The sequence below is a fragment of the Dipteris shenzhenensis genome, chromosome 23 (assembly GCF_047967505.1).
Source record: "Dipteris shenzhenensis isolate YYH24624 ecotype China chromosome 23, Dip_SZ_1.0, whole genome shotgun sequence".
In the NCBI taxonomy this organism is placed as follows: domain Eukaryota; kingdom Viridiplantae; phylum Streptophyta; class Polypodiopsida; order Gleicheniales; family Dipteridaceae; genus Dipteris; species Dipteris shenzhenensis.
Genome location: NC_141618.1, coordinates 50,504,844 through 50,530,842, shown reverse-complemented (window position 1 = coordinate 50,530,842; position 25,999 = coordinate 50,504,844). Strand labels below are relative to the sequence as shown.

Sequence of the window (25,999 nt, the reverse complement as noted above, 5' to 3'; positions counted from 1 at the left end):
CTTGGCTACACTTGACTTTGATTTTTGATTTTCTTGTTTCTTCTGCAAACATTGCATTTCGAGTTCTTTGTTTTGTAGGTCCTTGCAGGTCCACATGTGCTAGAGGGTGAACAATACAAGCGCACTGTCCTGGAGCAGGTTCGACAGCCTCATAAGGGCCCTAGGGCACTACGCAGTGGCTAGGCAGGCCTAGGGCTGCACGGTGATCCCTGAGGGGCTCTACGGCAACACGCCTTGCGCATTGTTCTTAGCAGGTATGACACTGCCTAGAGCACTCCTAGCAGCAATGCATGGCCTAGGCCACACCTAGAGACTTCTCACAGCAGTCACGCAGCCTAGTCAAGGCCTGAAACTGACCCGCGAGATAGGTGGAGGTGTGACAAGCAGTGTAGAGGATTGGGGGGGAGAGAGAGAGAGGGAGAGAGAGAGAGAGAGGGAGGGGGGGAGGGGGGGGTTCTTCCAAGTGGAATCATAATTAAACGAAAAATGCATTGATTCATCCTCTTGGAATAACAAAGCCTATCATTATATGAAACTCATGCATAGAAGTGGAGCACTTAAATTACTGACCCTTCCGTTTGCAAGAATGTGACATGGGTCGCATATGAGAATCCACCCCAGGCGCCAACCAGGTACAAGCCACCGCTTTGAAAGTCCTCCAACAGTAAGCACTGGGACTCGCAAAGAAAAAGATGCCATGGGCACAAAGCTTTGTTTATCAAAGACTATGTGTGCATATACTTCATCTGCTATAATTGGAATCCTCAAGTGCTCTGCTCTTTCTGCAACCTATCCACATTATACATTTCACTGCATTACAAAGGGAGCCAAAATGGACAAAATAAAAATTCATGAGCACTTGAAAAGTTAAGTATTAAAATTGAAAACACCAAAATTTTGGGTTGGATTTTGTCCAGGATAGTCACAATCAATGCAAGTTGAAATTGTATGATGAACTCGAGTTTGAATTGCTTGATTTTGCACGAATCCAACGAAACAATGTTGGCAACAATTCTTCATCTGTGTGTGGAAGATATGCACTCTATCAAATTTATCTTTGGGCTTCTCGAGCAGAGAGAATAAGCAGACATACAGGAATTGTATTTCCTTTCAAATGCAAAAAGTCATCCAACTCAGTTATATAATCTATCATTATGCTTTATAATTTCTATGTTAGATGCGTTAAACTTAAAATATCATCAAAGCTGGAGCATTCTCTTCTTATTTCCAACATCACAGTATCTGGAAATCATCTTTAAAAGAGCAAACAAACCAACTGCAATATCCTCCTGTCCATGTTTTTTTTCAAAAGATATGAGCCCAAATATGAGGGAGTGTGATCCTCTCCCCTTTTCTTTTACCAGAGTCAATTATTCTCTCAAGTGTCAAAAGCATCCAAGAGTACAACACTCACACAACAAGTAGTGATATTCCTGTACCAACACACCGGACGTGCCAAGGACTGCTCAGCTTGAGAGAACAAGGAGAGAATACCGCCGATAACCCAACTAAAACAAAAGTCTTCAAAGAATAGCCAAACAAGCCTCCCAAAGGTGCCAGAAGCTAAGTACTACAATGAAACAAGTGATCATTGTAAATGGCAATTCTTAAATGATACGAGTAAGAATTGTAAACGACAATCCAAAAATTAAAGAAAGAGAGAACAATGCTGGATGCTTGTAAGAAATACCACTGGAAAAAAATCTCTGACTCATCACCTTGAGCACGGCCTAATGAGTGAGAAGATGTGAATCCACTCTAAAAACCCAAGACAGGGACCAAAGAGCACAGTTAAATGGAGAGTGCACCCCTGCTTTGAAACGCCTGCATTGACAGAATGGGAGGATGAAGAAATCAGCTACTCCCATATCAGGCCCAACTGAGGGCACCCAGCATCATGAACTAGAGCTTCAGGAGTTGTCCTATAAAGACCAGCAGAAAAGAACTGGAAAGAGGCCATTCTAATAACAAAGAAAGACTAGAAGCACCAAGACATGCTCAAACAATATGCAAGCCACAACACGGCACAATGAAGGAACCATCTGCGAATGATGGCTCCCATGGACAATTGTGACAAGGCCAAACCGCAAAAGCCATCAAAGAAATATGGCCAGGTCTGCTAGCCTACAATGGCAGTAGTAGAATGAGCGAAAACAACTCCAAGCTGTTGATGAGCATAGGCTGAAGCAAGTAAGGGGATTAATGTATGAAACTATCAACACCCAACAGAGACTAGCATGCAAAAAGATATGCAGGAGGAGAAAAACACCATGCAACCAAACCTGGAGGTAAGAGGGCTGCCATACCATGGAGCAGCTAAGGGGTGGAGTCAGGACACAATCTTTGCAAAAGGTAGCAGAGCTCGAGCTACAACAAAGGAGGGAGAAAGCACAAGTGCTTCAAGCAACGAAGGATAGGGAAAGCCAGAAAAGATTGAGAGGACGCCACAATGGTAAAGAGTTGCCCCTGAAACTCCAACTAGAGCAGTGGCCAACGAATAGCCACTAGCAAACAGGCACTCCATATGCCCACTTTGAATGGCTGAAAGTCAACTCCAAAAGCAACAAGGTGGAGTATCACAACCCATTAAAGCTCCATGCTCCACCCTTTGGACATCCACCTAGGTCTAAATGCTCAACATGCAAGGCCCTTGTAACCATGGTTCTTTTTTCTAGCCATATTTTTATTTTCCATTACTGAGATCTCTTGTAACTAATCACACGTGTGTATTCTTCTATGTGAGTTCTCATTGCAGGATTCACATCTCGGCCGAGCATCTTCTGCTACCATGTGCACATACTCTCCTGCATCTTCGAGTACTCTCTTTTCATGGCTGATCACCATGCATGCTATCTTTAATATAGCACTTGTCACCGTCAGTGTGACCTTTTTTCGGACTTCAGAGCTCTTATCGCCTTCAGTGCAATCTATCGCCTTCAGCGCGACCAATCACCTTCAGTGTGATGCACCATCTTCAGTATGGTTCTCTGCCATCTTCAGTATGGCCATGGATCTTCAGTATCCATCAGTCACATTCAATGACAGGATGCCGGAAGCTAGTGCATGGGGTGGACTTCACACTAGTGAAGTTACGAGTCGATTGACTACCTTACCAGATCAACCTCCACCTGGTATTAAATTACCAACATGCGGTACGAAACTGATGATGCTTCGCACATCCACAAGGGTTCTCCATACCCGACCGTTCCTCCCTGACACCTTGGGGGTGAGCCTTGGTGTGTTGGGCTATGATGCTTAGTCAATGAGGACGGATCTAGATCGCATAGCTTAGTGAGTTGGGAGCGATCCCAAAACCCAGTCCTTAAGTATCTAGTTTCGAGAGCCTTTCGAGAGATAAAAGATGGTCTCATGAGAGTTTGGTAGAATTCTGAGTTGTCTAGAGTTAGATACAAGTTGTCTAGGTTCTAGGGTTGATTGAGTCCTAGGCCTCTAGATTAATTAACCTTGGTGAAAGGTAAAATTTAATAATAATAACCATATTCATTAAGTTATTGAAGTATGGAATTATTAAAAGTCGATGCTTTTGTAAAAAGCTAGTTTAGCTTTTCTGCATTTTGCTTTTCCGCGACCTTGAAAAAGCAGGTAAAACTTATTATCTTAGAAGATGCGTTAGCAAACCCAAAAACTATATGAAAAGAAGGAAGCAAGCATCCCAGGTCGATGTGATATAAATAGAGAGAAATAGAAAAAGAGAGGTATGCATGTGATCAGAAATTCAAGCATAACAGGGATACCTAGCTGCATCAAAACTCGCTACACACTTTGTATGCTCACTCTACCGTTACGTGCATTTTCATACCAGCCTGTGGCAGTGGCCTGGCACCCTGCAAATGAAGTAGTAGGTCCTGGCCTGGCTAGTCTCACAAGTGACCGACCATTTGCATATGTGACAAGGGGGCGATCCAATGTGCAGCTCTCGTAATCAGCTTGAGAGGCTCGCATGACATTGTGCAGCTCAGATTGCTTTTCCAAAAAGCTAGTTTAGTTTTCTACTTTTAGCTTTTCTGCTTTTAGCTTTCTTAATTTTAGAAAAGCTACTCTAATTTGAGCCCTAGCTCTCCTATAAAATAGTGGCCTAGCCTACCCACAGAAATTCATCCTCCACAGCTAGGACATCTCCTGTTTCTCTTGCTGCGCAACAACTTCCACCTTGCCGCCATAGCCTTCCAAGCTGCTGCTACTGCTCCAGTTCCCTGCCATCTACTCTCTCTCTTGCTGAACACCTTATCCCAGCCTGCCGCCAGGACTCTTCCACGTTGCTACACTGCTGAAAGTGCTGCCCTAGCGCTCTACCTTCGCTGCCATGTCCACCCTTCTGGCTTTCCTATTGATTGCTCTCTCACATGCCTAACTCCTAGCCTTTCTACTCTTCATCCACCTAGCCTGGTGCTGCTCCAGCCTATCTTCTTGTTGCTGCTCTACATCCGTTCGGGCGATCTTGTTGCTCCTTTCATCTGCCAGGCTGAGAGTGAGAGACGAACCAATTTTTCTCTCTCATCATCTTGATTGTTTGTCAGCCTGCAGTATGAAATTTAAATCTCGTTTTTTGACCACCTAGCTGTTTTAGAGGACACACTTAGGGTTTGGTCTTAGGTTATCCTAGGGAAAATCCCTTGTGTGCTGGATTGAGGTTTTCCAGTGTTCAATCTTCTGTCATAATGGTGAATACAAGAAAATCCCAAGTCGGGACAGCCAAGAAAGAAACCCTGGCAAAGTCAGTCACCAATAAGCCAATAAGTCATCATTGTGACAAGAAAAACTGGTCGGTCTCTCACTCTCATCCTGGCAGATGAAAGGAGCAATGCGATCGCACAGATACGCTGGATGTAGCACAAGGCTAGGTGGATGAAGAGTAGAAAGACTAGGAGTTAGGCATGCGAGAGAGCAATCAATAGGAAAGCTAAAAGGGTGGACAGGGCAGCGAAGATAGAGCGCTGGGGCAGCACTTTCAGCAGCGTAGCAACGTGGAAGAGCTCTGGTGGCAGGCTGGGATAAGGTGTCCAGCAAGAGAGAGAGAAGATGTGGAGCAGTTGGGCTAGGCCACTATTTTATAGGAGAGGTAGGGCTAAATTATAGTAGCTTTTCTAAAAATAAGAAAGCTAAAAGTAGAAAAACTAAACAAGCTTTTTGGAAAAGCAAAAAGCAGAAAAGCTAAAGTAGGTTTTTTGCAAAAGCAAAAAGCAGGAAAGCTAAACTAGCTTTTTGGAAAAGCAGAAAAGCTAAGCTAACTTTTTAGAGGAGCATCAACCCCTTTTTTTTTTTTTTTGGGCAAAGAAAGGAACCTTCTATTAATGCTTGAAAGACTTCATACAAAACAACAGCCCCGAAGGTGCTGAGTATGGAAAAAACTACAGAAAGGCTGAAAGTAGAAAAAAACCAGCCTGTTCCAAAGAAACCCAGCTAACTGCCTAGGGGATCTCTGGTACAAGGGCTAACAGCCAGGTGGGGGGACTATACAACCAGCGAAACCCTTATGGAGTTAATGTGTAGAAAACTCCTGCAGGCCAAGCCTTGCAGAAACGAGTGCGCCTCGCAACAGTCACCCTAGAGCCCGGGGTCCCATGCTCCCAAGTGGAGCGCGGGGTGTAGATGATATCCTGCCAAATGGCGACCAAGGTAGCGGAGGGTGGAACCGGATGCTCACCCATCACCAGACTACAGCAAGCAACCCAAATATTCCATGCCATGATACTAACTACTACCTTCCACACGCTATCCTCCGTAGGAGAATGAGGATCCGGGCTATCAGGAGGGACCGCCTCATGGAGCTCTATCCTCTAAATGCTCTGACCCTGTATTCGGTAAGCCAACGTGTCCTCCCTCAGTCAACCAGGCCACCATCCCCCAAGTGTAGTCCCTCTGAAGGCTCTCCATACGGGTCATGATCTTGAGGGAAGCATCAACTTTTAATAATTTAATACTTCAATAACTTTATGAATATGGTTATTATTATTATTATTATTTCACCCTTCACCAAGGTTGATTAATCTAGATGCCTAGGACTCAATCAACCCTAGAACCTAGACAACTTGTATCTAACTCTAGACAACTCACAATTCTACAAAACTGACCATATCATGAAGGCAAGGAACATAAGATGGCCTCAATCAAGTGCCTTCCCTTTCTCCGCTTTGGGAAAGGAAAGCTTGAATGGGAGGTTAAGGTCAAGAGTCTTTTGACATCTTTCAGACTATGAAGGTGAAAATGAATCCATCTGAAGCCCCAAGCAATGTAGACAGGTACTACAATTACACATCCAAATCCAACACCGCTTCTGGTGAACATGAAGATGGTTCTAAAGGACCACACGGGACCTTCTTGACTAGGGTATTGCCGACCCACTTAGGAGCCTCTGCTAGTATCCCTTTGTGGGCTAGGCCATTCTAGCCAACCTAAAAGCAGTCTACCCAGCCTTTCTTGAAGCCTATAAAGCTCCCACTCCTAGTGCCATTTTGTTGGGCATCACCCAGCCTATGTGCCCTAATCCAAGGCCAATTGCTAGCCCTTTGTGCTAATCTAGGTGGCCCATGTGGCTGCCCCAAAACTAACATGAGAAGGAGAATTGTGTGCTGTCCATATGGCAGCCTGCTTGCTGACCACCTGGCAGCTCCATTCCACCCCCTACATGTGCACGTGGCACCCATGACGTGTGCCCACATGGCACCTTCTACACCCATATACTTACAGGTCTTACTCCCCTTGTCCCTTCTCATATGGGGGCTCAGAGGTAGGGAATGGACGACCTTTACATTCCAACACCCCTCTAAACGAGCCACCGTGGGCTAATACCCACTCTATCGAAGATAAGGCTAGCACTGAAGGAGAAGGCTAATAAAAAGAGTAGCCCACATTCTCTTCATTCAAGCTACAACTGCTTGCACACTTACAAACCGAGCACATTAAGTTGCAACATCACCTTATAGGGGAGAAGATTTTGAGCAATGCAATAGAGCTATTATATTGTCCTACTAAGGATCGTGTATCTGGACTAGACTCATGCCAAATCAAGCAAGAGAAGTTTTCTAACACGATGTGTTATTAAGCCAAACCCATTGTTGATAAAGAAGTGTTGGAAATTTTAATGATCAACTATGGATTAGTTCATTAACCCACCCTTGGGGTCATTTGGTGGTTATATTTATTAAAGGTTCCAAAATAATTGCAATTCAACCTTATATTCTAGGAAAACATGCCATGACATTATGTCATTGCTGGTGGTTACAGATTTTTAACGGGCCACATGAGATGGCAGAAACCCACATGCATCCTTGGATGGAGTGGATCAGTGCCACATGACACGATGTCATTGGCCTAACCTAGGTGGCTTTGCCACATGTCAGACGAGCACGGACTCACCATCTCACACACTCTAGGGCATCCAATCTGATGTTAATATTGCATCCATGCATGCGTGTTAGTACATTCTAATTGGGCACACTCTGTTACTGCCATATAGGAGGGGCTGAGGCCCTAGCTCTGTGTGAAGCCAGCAGGTAGCTCAACTCTCACACCTCCCCACCTCCTCACATTAGGGTTTGGTTCCAAACACTGGATTCATGTGTGAGCAGTTTGCTGCTGCATTTTTTATGTGCGCACCCTCCATCAATAGGAGAGCTTGTAGCCAACGATTGGCAGTTTCATATTGAAGGAATTCAGTGTGTGCATATTTGATTCTACTTGTGTATGTATGTGGAGTGCATCACAATCTAGTGAGCCTCCATCCGAAAAGCTCACTTGATGCCCTTGCTAAGTAGTGGGAAATAAGAGAATAGGGAGTATGAGGAGAGGAGCAAAGAGCCACTATGCCAAGATCAGCTCAGGCTTGAATCCAACTACCGTGCATGCCCACCCTGATTTGATCTAGCAACCATGACATCATTCCTGCTCTTCCACATGCATTTTGATCTCCACAGCTCTCCTTTGCAGTGGCACGTACATGAAAAGAACTCCTATTTTTCCCATTAAGTCAACATCTTTTTCCCTTTCTCATTAAGCCATTCTTCTCATCATCTGCAGATTCTCTCATGTCTTGGTCCACTGCTGTCTTTCTTTGGAGTGAAGCAAAGAAAAGTGTATGATTTAAAAACTTATAGAACATAACAACCTCACACGATAATGTTGAAAGAGCAAGATGAACCTTCTGTGCTATATGTGGTATAAAGCGCATTAAAAATTAAGACACAAAGTATGGAAAACAGGCATTAATTATGTGAAATAGTTAAATGAAGGTTCTTTACTGCAGTCTTCAAAAAGGAAGAAGGCTAATCAAAAGTTCAACAACAAATTGACAATCCAACTAGTCAACATCAGAGTAATGACACCAAAGTTCTCTTCACAGAAAATAAACCACTTCAAACTCGATCATACTGAGGGAACAAGCACCTCCTAGAAAAATAATGCAAGAAATAACTGATAAAAGTTTTCTCAGGTTACTTCGATTTCACGTTAAAGAAAAGTGTTAGGGGTGGTAATTAGCAGCAGCATCTTGTACATCTGTTTGTCTAATGCAACACAGGATTTGTTGTACACGAACCTTTGACAGATGCTCGAAACTGTAAGTTGCACCACAAGGATTACTAGGGTTGCAAAGAACCATTGCCACAGTATTTCTATCTGCCAATGCCTCAAGCTTGTCCAAATCAATCTCCCAACCACATTCTGGCCGAAGATCATAATATCTTACTTTTATGCCATGAAAAGTACAGAAAGTTTCATAAAGAGGGAATCCCGGGCGTGGCAATAGAATATTTGAGCCTGGAGAAGCCAATGCAGCAATACAAAACTGAATTGCTTGTGTGCAACCTACAGTAATGAATACATCATCCACCGTAAGACCAGTTGGTAAGCCTTCAGAATGATATTCAGCAACAGCCCTGAAACCCAAAAAAGTACATAAGTTCACGATAAAGATCGAGTTACAGTATCATTTAATCTTCTTACTGATTGTTTAATTGTTGCTGACCCCTAGCAGATGTGAAGGGCTGATTGAAGCCTTTGGCATTAAAGCAGTTTCCAAATTTTATGAGTAAATCAATCATCCTCATCCACTTCATAGTTCCCTGAAACTAAAAATCCTACAAGAGAATGCATGAAACAAAACCCTTATTTAATGGATATGTTTCATATACATATAGCTCCACTTTTCAAGAAGCACACCTTTGGAAGATCTTGCACCCATCAAGAACCAAATCAAGACATTGCACATATTGGGAATACACCTCCAAGTTCATGCCTTACCAAATTATATTCAATCAAGGAAAAATGGTGGACACTTAAAGTACTCTGTTCAAGGATCTCACAAACAGCAAGATTACTTCTATCAACAACCTCAAAATTCCTAGATGTATAATGGTGCTGTAGAGGCACCCATAGTGGCGTGTGACCACGACATAAAGGAACCCAAAAGTAGACCCGTGACGGAATTCAATCCATGAACACTGATGGAGCTGTTAATTTTCGTTAATTTCTTGATGGAACAACATTGTTCTTTCAGTCCAAACACTGTGAAAGGCACTGTGAAAGGCATATTTTATTAATGTCTAGATGCACCTTTCACCAATCTAGGATTCAGGTCTGCTCTTTTTGCCCTTCACAAAGAACAATGTCTTGGTTTAGATGAGTTTACACCCGCTTTCTTTAGTGTTATACCCGATCCACTAACAGAGGGTCTCATTCATCTTATTGCAAGGGAGGTGCAAAAAATTGATTATCCAATAGTTTGGAGCCTATCACTCCCCTAGGTACTAGGAATAAGGTCTTGGGAAAAGGCAATCAGCTTGCAGCTACAATAAACCATGGTCTTTGATGTTCCTCATTGTGACATTTAAGAGATAGTGAAACCGGCCTCAAGGAGGCCAACAAGAGGGTGGTAATAGACAACTAACCAGCCAATACTTTCACATTAATAATACTCAGCAAATACTTCAAATACAAATTGGGAGCTAGAATGCTCCTCCTCGAGAACAAGGACACAGATTGGCCCCAAACCCTTGGTGCCCCTTTCGGAATTTCTTTATTAATTGGATTTCCCTGAAAAAGATTACACAATGGTCACAAATCCTCTTGCATTCAGAGGACCCCACATTCCATTAGGCATCAATGCCCCTTTTGCCATTGGGCTCTGCCTTCATCAAGCATTCAGTAAGCATCCAAATCTATCCCATGCACTGGCATATAAACCTGGAACTGTTACTAGCAATCCTTTCTGGATCACACTGCTCCCCTGCCTGCCAACAAATGGTCACAGACCCATTGATATGCTCTCAATCACGAAAGAAGGCATAAATGACCGGCCAACAACTTCAGAGTATTCCACTAAGCTCATTCACGAGCTATGGCAAACCAATTTGGAAGCACCCTTTCCATCTTGCCTCACAGACAGTTGCCCGTGCAACCAAGACCCACTTGCCTGTGCACGCAACCCGATGCATCTGCAAATGGCCCTCAACCAGTCCGTCTCAAGCCTGAACAAACTATGTGGCTGTCCCTTTACAACAGCCCGTACGATGACTGTATGCCTTGTATGGTTGATCCGTGCATTGCAGCTTGTCCAACCCGTACACAGTCCGTTTCGTGCTACAACTTTGTACTAGGCTACATACATCAATCATGTACCAGCCCGTACACGCTGTACAGATGTTTCGTATCAATTCATACAATAGCCGCAGTGTTTACCCACTCCAGCCAAAGGACCCGTACTACAATTGGAAGTCCGCACAGCCCATGTGCCAATCCGTGCATAGCAGTGCAACATGAATCCGCCTCTTGGATTCTTCTGACGTGTACCCCTCGTCATCCACCAACAGCCTTACACGAAAATCCTTAGATCCTTCCACAGGAAGCCTTGCTAATTCCATCATTTCCCCCTCTAGTGGGGCAATTTTAAGGGCCTAACCACTGGCCCAACTTAACAACTTTCGGACCCTTTGCTCCCTCTTTGGACCAATTCACTAATTCACCCCAAGACAGCAATCCCTAGAGAGAACTTTGCACATCCACATCCCATGGCCTTGCCCACTTGGTTTTTCAGGGTCTTGCCCAGATGCAAGTTAAAAAACTCACGCCCTCATGACATACCCCTCTCTTGAAACACTGCAAGCGACCTCGATTGCATCTGGATGTTACAAGGATATGCAATAACTAAAATACTTGTGAATATGCCATCATAGAAGCATGTATTACAAATTGACATAGCAAATATGATTGTTCAAAGCCTAGGATAGCAATCCATATACCCTACAAAAACTCTCTCATAGTGACTAGTACACTAATCATAGAAGTCCCATCCGCAAGCAATACCTCGGGTGAACATACAATATCACCAAGCAACTTCTAGAGATCTGAGCCTATCTGTATCAAAGCAACGAAGGTACTACCCCTATCTTGAGCATCAGGCAATGCTCTCTAGATCTAGGCTCTGCTGAGTCTGAAGGAGCCACAACCGAAGTTGGCTCAAGCTGAAATGCTTCCAAATAGAGCTGTTTTCTGAAATTTCACCAAGTTGCAACGGGAAACTCTACCTCTGATTTTCCTTTCCTTAATGTGTCAAAATCTGCTCTGGAATGAGGATCACATCCAGCTCCTCAACCTCTAGTTGCATCTCAAAAGGCATATCCTTTGGCACACCCCCTTGAAAGGATTAAGCAAACTCACATAGAAAGCATTGTGACTCCTCCAATGATCTGGTAGCTTCAACCTGTAAGCTACATCGCTATCTTTTCTAAAATTTGAAAATGCCTATAGTATCTCATACTGAGCTTGGGGAACAACCGGTCTTTGCCCCTCTTCTTTTCAGCCTTGTCTTTTCAAAGCACAAAAGAACCCAATCAATTTCTTAAAAAACTAGTTCATGGTGGTGTCAACTGCCTTCTTTTGCTTTGCTTGAGTCTTTGGAGAGCTTGCTTCACCTTCTAATATGCCACATCCATGCAACATACTTATCAGCCTCAAAGATCTTATCTCTAGTATGCAAGAAAGTCGGGACTTTCCTCCCTTCTTCCACAATTTCAAAATGGAGCTTCTCCAGTGGAAGTATGCACAGTATTATTGTAAGCAAACTCCACTAGTGGCAAATTTTGCTCCCATTGTGTCTTATGCTTAGACACACAACATTTCAGCAAATCAAATGGTTACTGTGGAACCCTGAGGTTTCCTTGACAATGCATTGGCCACTACGTTCTTTTTACCCTCCCTCCACATGCACTATCTGAAAGTGACATATCGATAAGAAATTGGCCCAATGCATATGCTTCTCAAATAATATCTCAAAGACTGATGATCTGTCTACACTGTGAAATCAGCCCGAAGTAAATAGTGCTTCCATGTAGCAACGGCATGAATTACAGTGAACATTTTCTTCTCATAAATTCCCAGATGTCTTTCATCATCCTACAAAATCCTACTCTCATAGGCCGCCACTCATCCACCCTGCATAATGACTGCACCAAGGCCATTCTTTCCACATGCATCTGCTTGGACAGCAAAAGCGTTTTGGAGATCTGGTAGGATCAATACTGAATCCGAAGTAGGCTTTTCAGAGATCTGGTAGGATCAATACTAAATCCAAAGTAAGCTTTTCCTTTAGCGTCTCAAATGCTACAATCTGATTTTCAGCCCATATGAAAAGCTGGCATATGAACCGCCTGTAGTACGAGCATAAGCCTGAAAAGCTTTGTACTTCATGATTTTTCAAGTATGGCCAAATGCATTTATGATCAGCCTATGTTTGTTGAATTCTGAACAAATACTATTGCCAAATGCTTCTTAAGATTTGTCTCATCTTTTGAGTACACTATCATGTCATCAAAGAAAGCGCCCACAAAAGATCTGTGCTCCCGAAGATTCTGTCCATCATCTGGTTAAAGGTGGTAGGAGCATTCGTAAGCCCAAATGGCATAACCAAGAACTCATACAACCCAAAGCTGGTCTTGGACAAATCCTTTGGACGAATGTGTATCTGGTGATACCCACTCTTAAGATCATTGTGACTAAAGATAGTTAATCCCTCTAATCTATCCAAGATATCATCTATTCTTTGAATGGGAAATCTATTTTTGGCAGTGATCTTATTCAGTGCATGATAGTCAACTCACATCCTCCACGAAACATCCTTTTTCTGCACTAACAACACTATTGAAGGAGATGAACTACGCTGAATCAGCCCCTTCTCTAAAAGATCCCTCACTTGGCTCATGATCTCTTCCTGTTGAGCTGCACTCACCCTATAAGGTGGCCTGTTTGGGGTCAACTCCTTCCTGGCACTAGATCAATCCCATGATCTTCAGGCCTCTCAGGTGAGAGTTCCCCTAGAAATGAGTCACAAAAACACTCTCCAACCTAATTAAGAAAATATGTCCGCTCTTTATCCAGCTTAGAGATTACAAATTGTGGATCGTCAAACTTATTATCCTTTGCAAAAACTAAATACGCAGAAATACGATGTTCATTACTGAGCAAATAGCTGAAGCAGATACAACAGGTACTGACTCTCCCTTAAGTTTGACATCCAATACATGTGTCTTTCCTCTATGATGTTCATTACTATGCAAATAGCTGAAGCAGATACAATAGGGACTGGCTCTCCCTTAAATTTGGCATCCAATACATGTGTCTTTCCTCTATGATGATACTGCAGATACAACAGGGATTGACTCTCCCTTAAGTTTGGCATCCAATACATGTGTCTTTCCTCTATGCTCCATAGTAATCATCTAATCATATGTATCCACCAAAGCATGAACTCTATGACACCAAGGCATACTCAGAAAAACACACAACCCTCAAGAGGCATAATATAAAATTCCTTGCTGTCCACAAAGATCTGAATGTGCAAACGGAGCTTTTCATGATAAGGGTGACTGGAGTGCTAAACCTAGGACAAGCCAAGCCTGCCTCACTGATAGGCACCATCTCCTCTGCACGGATTCCAAGTTTGCCTACCAACTCCAGAGAGATATAAGTTTGCATGAGTCCCTAGGTCAAAGAAGATCAATGAGATATGATCTCTCACTTTGTCCCATGCCCTGCAAAGCTCCATAGCATCCCCATTGGGTTGCTCACTGATAACTTCAGGCATTAATCCTACATTAGGCTTCTTGCCCTTCTGCTCATCCCTATCATCCATTTTCCCTTTAAGCTATGCCATGTGCCCCTCTTCCTTACATTGAAAGCATTTATTGGCCTCTATCAAAGCTTTCCTTTCCTCACGTGACAGCCAATTAGAGCCTGGCCTATCACACGAACTTTGTTGAATGGAGACTTGGAAGCATTCCCTAGCTCCCTTGCTTTCTTAAAGCTATTAGACTTACTGCTCTTATACCTACTGGCCTTTCCAAGCAACAATGCATCAGTTGTGATAGCCTTTTCAATTAGCTGAGACATGTTGGTTACCCTTGTCTTTGTGCAATAGTCTCTGATTTCCTTTGGTAGCCCACAGCACAAAGGCACATGCCAATAAGTGCTAACCGGCAATAGGGCTTCCAAAAACTTTTTATTGTACTCTTCCAAGTTGTGGCAGTTGGTTGCATCCAACTTATGCCATGCTGTCATAACGTCCACCTCAAATGTAGTGGTCAGCCAAGTAGCTGAGAATACTTATTTGAACTAAGCCCAACTGGTCTGTGCATTGTACTTATTGGTCCCCCATTGCAAAGCATTTCCCTTTAGAAAGGTGGCTGCCTTACGCATTTTGGAGGACTCAGTGAAGTTTCCTCCTGAGAAGGTTGCATCCATCTGTTGCACAAAAGTTAGAGCCTTCTGCCTATCTTGAGCCTCATTAGAGGTCTCAAACTTCAATGCTGCCTGACCTTGTAATCCTTTACCTTACCTTGGGGTGTCAGATTGTCATAAACAGGTTGCAAAAATGGAGGATGCATGCATTTTCTCCAGCCTATCTAGCACTACCACTATCCATTGGAGGACTTGCCAAACCAGCCCCAAGCATTCCAAACATACCCGTGGGAGCTCCAAAATTCCCTTGCATCCCACCTTGCATTCCTAGATGCATGCCAATATTACCATTCAATATGTTATGCATTCCGGGCTGCATACCCCCAAACATATTCCCTTGCATATCCTCCATTCCAAGCTAAGAACCCATGGATAATTTCCAAGCATTCCACGAATGTTTTTTCAGCTTTTCATAGCTTTTTCAGCCTGCTTTTTGTGCTTTCTCAGCTTTCATCCAAGGTCTATAAAAGTTTGGGATCAGCTCTAAGTAGTAAAATTGCTACTTAGAACATACCACGACCTACCTCTTGCACTCTATCACAAAGGGGGGTGTCAAGGACGCGGTGATGAAGCTTCATAATGGCCGAGTGAAAGATAAAAAATGGTTATGCACCGAGTTTGTTGCAGCTGTTCAACGAAGTAGTGTGCCTTAGTTTCCCACACGCTTAGACCCTCAACACCATCACACCTTTCACAAGACAGGGGATCCCATGAGCCCATAAAATTATAGGACCATTATGATTGGGCATGTCCAAGAGACATGCCTCAATACTTGACATGGAGGTTAGCCGGTATGCATAGATGCAGGGACTCCGGGTAGAGGGGCAGAGTAACGTGATCACGCGACCATGGACCGACTCAGGAGTGTCATAGAGGGGGCCAGGGCACGGAAGTAGAGGGTCTATTGTTGCTTTGTGGATTTCCGTAAAGCCTTTGATACCGTGCCACAAGCATGCCTCATTAGGCAGTTAAAGGAGCTTGGTTATGGACAGGATATTGAATGGGTTGTTATGGCATTATACGAGACAGTTTTCGGCAGAGTTCAGACGGGTGGTGGATGGACAGATGAGATCATGAGCACCATTAGGGTTAAACAAGGCTGCCTGGTTTCTCTGACCTTATTTGGCTTCTATATATACAAGCTTGAGTCTTTCATGAGGACACTAGGGGGAACTAGTTGCTCTCTTCCCAGTTCCTTGCTCCAGATTTTATTATATGCTGATGACATGGTGCTCTTATCATCATCCGCTAAGGGGCTCCTGAGACACCTAGATGCACTGCTGATTTTTTGTGAGTCCCATGACTTGAAGGTCAACCTGGGTAAAACCAAGGTCATGATCTTCAATACCTATCGAGCAGTTGTACACAGAGAGCAATTTACTTTTGACGGGGCACCGGTTGAGATTGTTTCATCATATACATACTTGGGGTTCTATTTTTTGGCCCTATCTTCATGATGAGACTGACGGTGCAAGCCCGCCCGATAAGAGGATACACCTCCCTTGCTCGATTGGAGAGACAGTGCTTCCACTCACATTTTTAGGACCCACAAACCAAGGTCCTTAAGGCTGTGCACAATAAACCGCTCCGATCACAGGATCATCCAGTTCTTAGGATCTCTTATCTAGGAACATCAAGTTCCAAACAAGGCACTGACAAACCATCATTAGAAGAGATGCTTTAATCCTCCCTGAGATTGACTCTAAACTATGGAGCTCCATGGTTGAACCCAAAAAATACATGGCTTCTCTCAAGGTAAAGAATCTTAGTCAGCCCTCATAAAAAATCTAATCAGGTTGCCCCCAATTCAATTCAGCCTACTTGTACTTCACCCTAGAGGTTCTTGGGTATTATTTCACGCTGGATTATACCACCACATCAGAGAATCTTAAATGTAACATACCTTAGTGTCCCATACCACCAAAGTATACTGCAAATAAAAAACTCGGTGGACAATATGAGTGAATCAGGGTAGCCAATCCCTCTTTACTTAGACCATCCCAGATTGAGTCAGGATGGTGAATCCGTTCTCAATCCTTTTCTTAATGTGATTATATCACCCCCTTGTGTTACAATACCCCAACCAATAGGTCAAAGAAGAAAACAAGCAGGTAGTAGCATCCCTAACAACTCTTGAATCTTGACTATCCATGACCTCGGATTAAAAGAGAGAGAATCAAAATGACCCCGCCTTTGGACATGATTCAAAGAAGGTATCCAACAAGACTCATCTTGGTCTAATCAATAAGAACCTTCATATGTCCAGACGTAACTCGAAGAAACACCATAACTCACAATCACATCGAGATCAAAACTTCAAATAGAAACCAAACAGGAATCTACGCACCAAGATTCGAGAAAGGGAAATCCAATTGTCTTAGTTAAGTCCAATTTAAGATGTAACAAAGTCTCAGGCATCCTCAATGTACCATATATCTAAAAAACTGCAAGATATATGGAACAAAGGTACACGTTATATAATTTGAAAAAACCAATCAAATTATAAATGCCACTTAGTTACAAATCAAATCCAAATTAACCAAAACCTAGTCAATTTAATAACAAGACAATTTAGGACATAATTCATACAAAATTGGGGAGCTTCTTGAACCGAGAGTGGTTCAAAAGATCAAGTCGAGCAAAAAATAATTAGGTGTCGGTCAAAACTGAGGATTTCAACTTCTTCATCGCTTCTCAATAACTCCGAAGCGGTATAGACTCTAAAACAAGCTCTCTACATTTAGAACAGCATGAGCCTTCTTCAATATATTTCTGGTACTGAGGGGTTTTATAGTAGTGAAGAGTTGCCCAGAGTTCATCCATCAAGGAATCCATCTCTCGTAGCAGGTCATGAGGTCTACGAGGATTAATCTCCAATGTAGCCTCATCCTCCATCTCAATAAAACAGTAATCCAACGTAGGTGTCTCATTACTTTGATGTCCTTCCATGACTGGAAAATATCTCGCACGGGAGAGGGACTAGAAGAAAAACAGCTGCGTCCAACACGTGCTCTTCACACTAGCAAAAGAGAATCTGGTGCTGCGTGGAATCAAGGAAGAAGGCGAGTAGAGGACAGCAAGAAAGATGGCAGAATTTGATAGGCTGATTTCAGACGGAAAGAGGGTGGGAAATTCGCCTTCATGCGCTGAAGTGCTGAAGTGAGAAAGAGAGAGAAATCCCGGGTATATAAATAGCCAGGAAGGGCCATCGAAAACTAGGCGAATTTAGGGTGGGTGCTTGATTTAGAGCAAGTGCTTTCCTTACTAGAGAAAAACAAAAAAAAGCAACCTGCTTTTTTTAACAAAAACAGTCTCGCTTTTAATAGATCTGGTCCCACTTTTCTCCAGCCAGCCAAAAATAGCCAAAACGCGCTAAAATCAGGCCATACACTCCTTCCCAAAGCCAAGCGCCTGCCCCCAATCATATCGCCCCTCTCTCTGATGCCCGAATTTCCTAGACAAGCCGTTCTCTGGCTTACAAACGCCCTCTCTTTCCTCCTACTTCTCAACTGCGGCAAATCTAGGTCTCTAGGGTAGGAATCTCATCCTTGAGAACCTAGAGCAAATTCTTTCCCTAACCAGCCCACTCTCACGCGTCCCCACACAGCCAATCACATCAACAACCCAAGCGTGGGAAGTTATAGGTCAGAAACAATCCATCCTCATATCTCTTGCTAAAAGCATCGAGTCTTCTCATCGCGCTAAAAGCATCGAGTCTTCTCATCGCCTACCCTTCTCAAGGAATCACGATTTCCAAACACGTAAAAACCGAGAGAGCACACAGCCTATTGACTTCTATTTCTTCCACAAATCTCTCAATCATGAGCGCACATCATCAGCCAACGATTCAGCCCATACATGAGCGAAAATTCAGTTTTGCAAGAGCAATCTCAAAAAGCGTACCTGGAAGACATCTTTTCTGCATACCTCGCGTTGAATTCAATCGTGATAGGACGGCTCTGATACCAGATGACACGACCCCGCAGGATCTGACCCTATCATTGACCTAGAATCTCGTCCTTGAAACAACCAGAATCATAGCGCAGGTGCCTCAATCCTCCTGACCACCCCCGAGCACGTGGGCTACAGCTCGACTCATCCATAGGCCCGTATCTAACCCAGGCGTCCCATACCACCTGAGCCTGTCCAGAGGACCTTCGATACACCACCTATGATCCGCCATGTAGATGGCCAGAGTCCCGGCCTGGGTCCAAGTCCCATCCATGAGTTGAGGAGTGCTCAACTCATCTGCACAATAGCACTGGCCCTCCCTCTATATAGAAGGAAACCCGCTATAGATAGCACAATGTTATGAATAGCTCCCTCCATATAAAGCGAGCACTATATATGAATTAATCTCTATATATAGCAATCTCGGCTAAATATAGCCATCCAGCCCTATGCTATCCCGTAACCCACGTTAACCTGCTATCCAACCCTAGGTACACCATGCACATGACACTAGCACTAGCAAGTTGATCCATCAAGGCATGGAGATTGCCAATATGTTTGGCCTTTTTCATAGCCTGGAAGACAAAAAATGAAACTGAATTCGAGAAAAACAGCGTTAAAAAAGTACATTGATTGATAGAAGCGAAGTACGCGAAGAATACTTGCAGTGTGACTCGTCTTGGGCGTTGGAAAGGAAGAAACGTAGGCTGAAGCAGAAACTCCAGCAATTCATCAAGTTGGACAGCAGGAGGAGATCATGGAGTTGTAGAAGAGGTTGCAAAGAGAGTAGCAGGGAGAGAGTGTAAATTTTCAAGAGACAAAGAAAGAAAGAAAGAAAGAAAGTTTATTATAGTCTACTAAAGACCGACGAGTCTATGAGACTGATAGAAAACCTAATACAATGAGGAAAAGGGTGGAGCTTCTAAACGAGCATCCTAACCCATGCTAGAGAACTGTGTAGGACATAGTCAATGTCATGATCATCAATGTTGCCATAACCAATACAATATAACACAGATGCGGTATGAAATGTCAAAGTAGGCGCGGTGACGGACTAGGCTGTGCAAGCAAAAACCTCGTGATAGATCGCTGTCTACTATCTGGAAGTGTAGTCGGTTGTGATCTCTTGGCAGCGGCTCGACGCCTGACAAGCGCGTCAGTAACCCCAGTAGGTTGTATCCTAGGTCTAAACATAGATGAGATGCCAGCAAGCATGATATGTGCATTTGTCCTCTATTGAGTGTGTCGCATCTTAGTCTCCGGGTCTTTGTCTCACCTACTATTTGTGATCATGGAGATTTGTCGACATAAAAGATTTCATCTTCTCTATCGCATCTTCTATCTCTCTTTTGTCATCCTTTGTCGGTTGATGCACTACTTTAGGCATATCTTCTTTTCGTAGTCCTCGAGCAACCATATACTTGAGCTCATGCTTTTTACTTTCTAATATGTGAAATCTCATGAAGTTAAGGAAGCAATTGTATGCTGCATGCTTGCCTTCTATCAATCCTTTACCATAAAGTTCATTACACTCATGACACCAAATTCGCACATGGGGCACCCCATTGAAGTCCTCAGAATGCAACTCAAACTTATCATCCCTTGACACTCTGAGATGGGTCTGATAAGGCCCCCCGTCCCTGTCTCTGTGATTTGATGAGAAACTTTCTATGTCGGACCGCCTCATGAATGAAAGCAGTGATGCACCTCTGGTTTGGGTCTGGGCCCCGAAGCCGTCTCTGAAGAGGAAGTGGTATCATCCACGAATCTTGTAGTTGATTGGACAATGGAAGGCAAAGTGCTTACTCGACCTCATGCCGACAACACAGTGTGCAGATACGATTGTCTTTGGGGATTCCCTCTGCTCGCCCGCTCTCGATACTGAGTTGGTGCGAATGAAACACGGAACTGCCTAATTTCAATTCTAAGCGAGTATGTTAGGTGGATATGAGTGTACCCTGGTGAGACAATGAACCCCTCCTCGAAGATGCATAGGCTGTAGTCCTTATAGAAGCTGGGCTTCACATGAAGCTATATCTGTGCCAACCAGACCTTGAATGTGTGTAGCTGTAACAGATTCTCTTGGATGATCAGGTTGAACTCATTGTCCCGAAATGGGATAAATAGAGCGTCAATGCTATAGTGGAAGAGTGACAGCCTGTCTATATGGAAACCCTATTGCTCGAACCATCTGCATGTGTGTGCATACCAACATCTCTGATCACCCTGAGGAGTTGCTAAAGGACAACGCCAACCAGAATAGTCTGCTTCGCCTGCAGAGTACAGGAGCCATAGTCTCAAACGCGGTATAGATAAGTGATAGTCTAGAATGCCGCATCTAACTGCAATGGAGATGCCTTGCACTCAGCCTGAATGATCTGATGGGGAACTGATGGCTTACTTCGGATCATCCGTGATAGCAAGAGAACCTGTAGTCTCTCAACTCGAGTCCACTCTGTATCGGAGAGGTATGGCCCTCAACAAGGGTTGCCATACATGCCTGCAGGTCGGACCAAGGAGTTGAATGTTATTCCTATGATGGTTGACTATATTCATGTCTAGAACAGTACCATTGACTGGATATAGCCAACTGAATTTTTACTGATTATCCTCATGTAGGGGCCTTTCGAGGATAGATCAAGGCGATCATATTTTTTGTCAGGACTTTGCCCATTGATATTTCCATGAAGATTCTTCCATCATGAGTTATGAATGGATACCTAATTGTTATGCGATGGAAACATGTATTTCAACCCAAGAATTTGAATTACAAGGGTATTCCGTTAAGGGATTTTCTGAATACTAAGTAATTCAAGAATTAGGGTTGATAGAAATTGCAACCCAAAAATTGGCCTCCAGGGGTTCAATTGATGGGGTTGTTCGAACAATGATTCCTCGATCTCAGCCTAAGATTTTGAGTTCAAGGATACTCAATAGATAAGGTTGATAGAAACATTTACCTTCAGGTACGGATTTTACCATGCTTGTGTATGGATATGTCAACGGAACTAACTCTGTGGATTCAGGCATTACTTGATTTCTCGAGGAGAATACTCGATGATACGTAACCTTGTTTAGATTGAGAGATTTACTTTCCTTGGGTTGGTTATCAAAGATTGTGGCTTTGGCCTTAGATTTCTTTGATTTGAATCTCATGGAAAGTATAGCACACTCAAACTGATAGTTAGAGTATAGTTATTCGCATGGACTCATCTTCACAGAGAGTTTTCGGGCTTTCTGGTGAACTTAGGAGTGAGTTCTTAGAGGAAGGGGAGTATGTCATGTGCATGGTGTACCTAGGGTTGGACAATAGGTTAACGTGGGTTACGGGATAGCATAGGGCTGGATGGCTATTTTTAGCCGAGATTGCTATATATAGAGATTAATTCATATATAGTGCTTGCTTTATATGGAGGGAGCTATTCATAGCATTGTGCTATCTATAGTTAGAGTATAGTTATTCGCATGGACTCATCTTCACAGAGAGTTTTCGGGCTTTCTGGTGAACTTAGGAGTGAGTTCTTAGAGGAAGGGGAGTATGTCATGTGCATGGTGTACCTAGGGTTGGACAACAGGTTAACGTGGGTTACGGGATAGCATAGGGCTGGATGGCTATTTTTAGCCGAGATTGCTATATATAGAGATTAATTCATATATAGTGCTTGCTTTATATGGAGGGAGCTATTCATAGCATTGTGCTATCGATAGCGGGTTTCCTTCTATATAGAGGGAGGGCCAGTGCTATTGTGCAGATGAGTTGAGCGCTCCTGAACTGATGGATGGGACTTGGACCCAGGCCGGGACTCTGGCCATCTACATGGCGGATCATAGGTGGTGTATCGAAGGTCCTCTGGACGGGCTCAGGTGGTATGGGACACCTGGGTTAGATACGGGCCTATGGATGAGTCGAGCTGTAGCCCACGTGCTCGGGGGTGGTCGGGAGGATCGAGGCACTTGCGCTATGATTCTGGTTGTTTCGAGGACGAGATTCTAGGTCAGTGATAGGGTCAGATCCTACGGGGTCGTGTCAGCTAGGCTAACTATTAAGGGATGAAGAAGCTTTGTTCGTTCTTCTAGCCAGCATGAGTGATTATGAAGCATGTGTATCCACTCTTGCAAAGCAATCCACCTTAACTCTTAGTGATGTTGTTGTTACTCTTATCTTGGTTAGACACAAATTGCTTCAAGAAAGGAGAATGGCAAAGAAAAAGAGAAAGATGCAAACTCTCTTAAGGATGAAGAAGTAAACGTCCGGGTGAGCAAGCTCTCTTTGTGAAGAAGCCGCAAATTTGTAACTATTTTAAGTAGACTTGGACATGTCATTGAGGACTATCTCAAGAAGCAGTTAGTGGTTCCTTGGCCAAAGCACAACCGCATGGATGCCTAATCAAAAGAGAGTGTTGAGAAATAGATTATCATAGCCAATGGGGCTAAGTGTACCTAAATGGAGTGGGTTGTCTAAGGTTCTAGTTATGTGCTAGGCTCATGTGGGTGCTATGCGGCAGCTAATTGTAATCACCTCCTTGCATGTGAGGCACACGGAGGTGGAGTGCTTTGTGTAAGACAAGTGGACTCTTTCCCTGCTGATCTGCCAGCTACCTCCTCTCTCCTGGAATGCATGTCTAGAGTTTTCAGTCTCGGTGCTCCTACTCACTCTGCAGCTGTCCTGTTGAGTGCATCTCTTGCTGCTAACAAATGTTAAACGAAGCAGCATACACACTTATTACTATACGCAGTTCTGCAGTTCCTTTGGCCCTACACATGTATTGATGGCTGCCAAAGGATATGTCAAAAGGAGGTCTCAGTTTAGAAATCATTGAAAATTCCAAGACAGTGAGCAAGGTGATTCTGGTAAAATGTTACGTCCTGAACTAACCCTAGTTGGTTCATACCTAACCTGAGTGGCATATCTCACCTACAGATACAACAGCAAGAATCTAAGGGGAGGTCTAGGGAGACTAATTAAATCCCACTAAATACAGCTATGGGAGTTGTGGCTATATAGGTGGCTTGGCTCTTATTATTTGGGAATTGATCATTGTGGATCCTGGACTTCTCCCTAATAGCCCATAGGCTGTGGCAGTCGCATTACATCCTCGAGGTAGATCATGGTGGTATGGGATGCCGTGATTTCTTCCTGCTGCTGAAGAGAGATAGCCTAGACCTTTAGCTCAAGAGTGATCTAGCATAATTCTGGATCTATGTCTGGGAGGTGAGCCTGTCATCTATCTTCTAAACCTATGTCTTCTCAAGTTGGACGCTCAGCGGTTGCATGAATGGGACTTAACATTGGTATCCGAGCCAGATTTTGGGAAGAAATCCAGAGAGAAGATGATCAATTAGCGCTGAGTGATTGTGGGGCCGTTTCAGATTTCTTGTTGGATGCAAGAAAAGGCCACCTGCTTGATTGATCCAAACAACTTGAAATTTGATGCATCTAGCATCCGCCAAAATGAATCGTGGATACGATTGGGAAATCTCTGGTGTTGGGGCTGGCAAAGGCATCTGCTTGGTGTCAGGTGAGCACGGAGTCAGCCAGGTGTAAATCGCAGGCTAAATGCCTACTGCCGAATCACTCTATGGGCAGGCTGAGCTTGGAGCAAACCACTTTTCACAGGGAAAGGCTTCTTGCAATTGCGATTAGTGTAGAAGCAGCCTGATTGATGGTGGTTTGCAGCAAAGAGTCTTGAAAAGATTGCAATTTGCAATCTAATGCTCTTTTGATCAATTTGTGTGCATGGATTTGGCTGTGTTTGCAGGAGGTGCTTATTGGAAGCAAGTTGTTGACAAGATAGGGAGGTTTGCTAGGTCGTGGTGGGTTCTCGAAGTGTACTCAGCATGGAGTTTGGTCATGGTGCAAATAGATGAGTCCCATTTGGGCGTTGGGTATATATATAGATGAATCTAGGAACATGCCCATACTCATCCTTTAAAAACACAACACATAGTGCAGTTTCAATCTCATGATAGTCATTCATAAGGTTGAAACCATAAACTCCATCGCCCATAGCAGGGACTGTTGGAACACTGAAAGGAAAGAGTAGAGTTGACACAAAATCAGAATACTTGCTTGTAGAATGAAGAAGAAAGAGGTCCTTAAGTAGGCAACTCATACAAGGTCACTGACATCACTGATGACCTCAAAGCTCCACAATCATCTCCTCAATCTGCTCCTAGATTCACTCAATCATCCTATGTGGCTTTTCCACCACCTAACTGTGCTTGTGGGCACCTAACTGTGCCTCTAGCACTCACACATAGAAACATAAGGTGTGCCTGAGGCATACACCTTGAGATATCCCAACAAACCCCCCCTCAAGGAAATGCCTCAGGCTATGTCAAGGATACATCTAGTCTCATAGTTTCTCATGCCATCTCATGGTGGTCAAGGATAAATCTATGGCTAGGTTCTCATGCTAGCAAGGGTTCCCTTGGGTGTAAGGTAAACAGAAAGGGATACAAATAGACCTTCCAATGGTTATCTCCCCTGCATGTACATGCACATAATGTCTGCAGGAGGTACCATGGAACAAAACATACACATGGCCTACATCATAAGGTGACCAGAGGTGTTTACAAAACACACAACACACAATAGTTTATTTTCATTCATTTTGGAGGACTATCCAGGCTGAGTACCTTGACTCAACATAAAAAGAGAGATCTGGAGCATACATAGAGATGTTTTAAAATGCATAACCTTCAAAGGATGCCTCATCTTGTGGAAGCTCATTCACTGTAAGTAGATTTGCATTTTCTGTCTTTGCTTTGGCTTTGCAAAACTTCTCACTATGGTTGTTTTTGCCATAGTGCTTGCATGGATTAACTTTGAAGCAGTCCTTTGAAAGGTGATTTGTCTTTCCACAGTGATTGCAAGGAGAATACTTGCCCTTCTGGAATTTCATGACATAAGCAGTGTCATTGCCTTTCCTTAGCTCCATATGTCTTTCTTCTTCTTGGAGAGCTGAGATAATGCCTTCAAGGTTAGGATTGGGAAGATTCTTCAAAGTGCTAACAATGTGATCAAAACTTTCAGGCATACTCTTAAGTAACACTGCCATAGCATCATCAGGGGTGATAGGAGAGTTGATAGAAGCTAACTGAGTCATAAGACTCCGCATATAGTTGACATGAGCAGCTAAAGTAGTATCACTTGCCATCTTTAATTCGAAGAAAGAGATTTTAAGTGATAGTTTAGATATGTGAGAGCTTGCACCAAATCAAGTCTAGCTTCTGCCATGCTTCCGATGGAGACTCCAAGTCAGATATATGATGTATGTAATCATCACCCAAAGCTAAA

General features: G+C 43.5%; 1 protein-coding gene across 1 annotated transcript in view; it reads right to left on the bottom strand.

The window, feature by feature from the left end:
• The window catches only part of LOC147887501 (putative aminotransferase TAT2), a 46,129-nt gene that overhangs the window by 16,054 nt on the left and 4,076 nt on the right, over positions 1–25,999 (bottom strand). Inside the window, exons 2-3 of the mRNA XM_087394547.1 lie at positions 8,555–8,894; positions 571–789 (exon numbers count right to left, since the gene is read on the bottom strand). Of these exons, the coding sequence (XP_087250673.1) occupies positions 571–789; positions 8,555–8,894 (559 nt within the window). The remainder of the gene's footprint in view (positions 1–570; positions 790–8,554; positions 8,895–25,999) is intronic.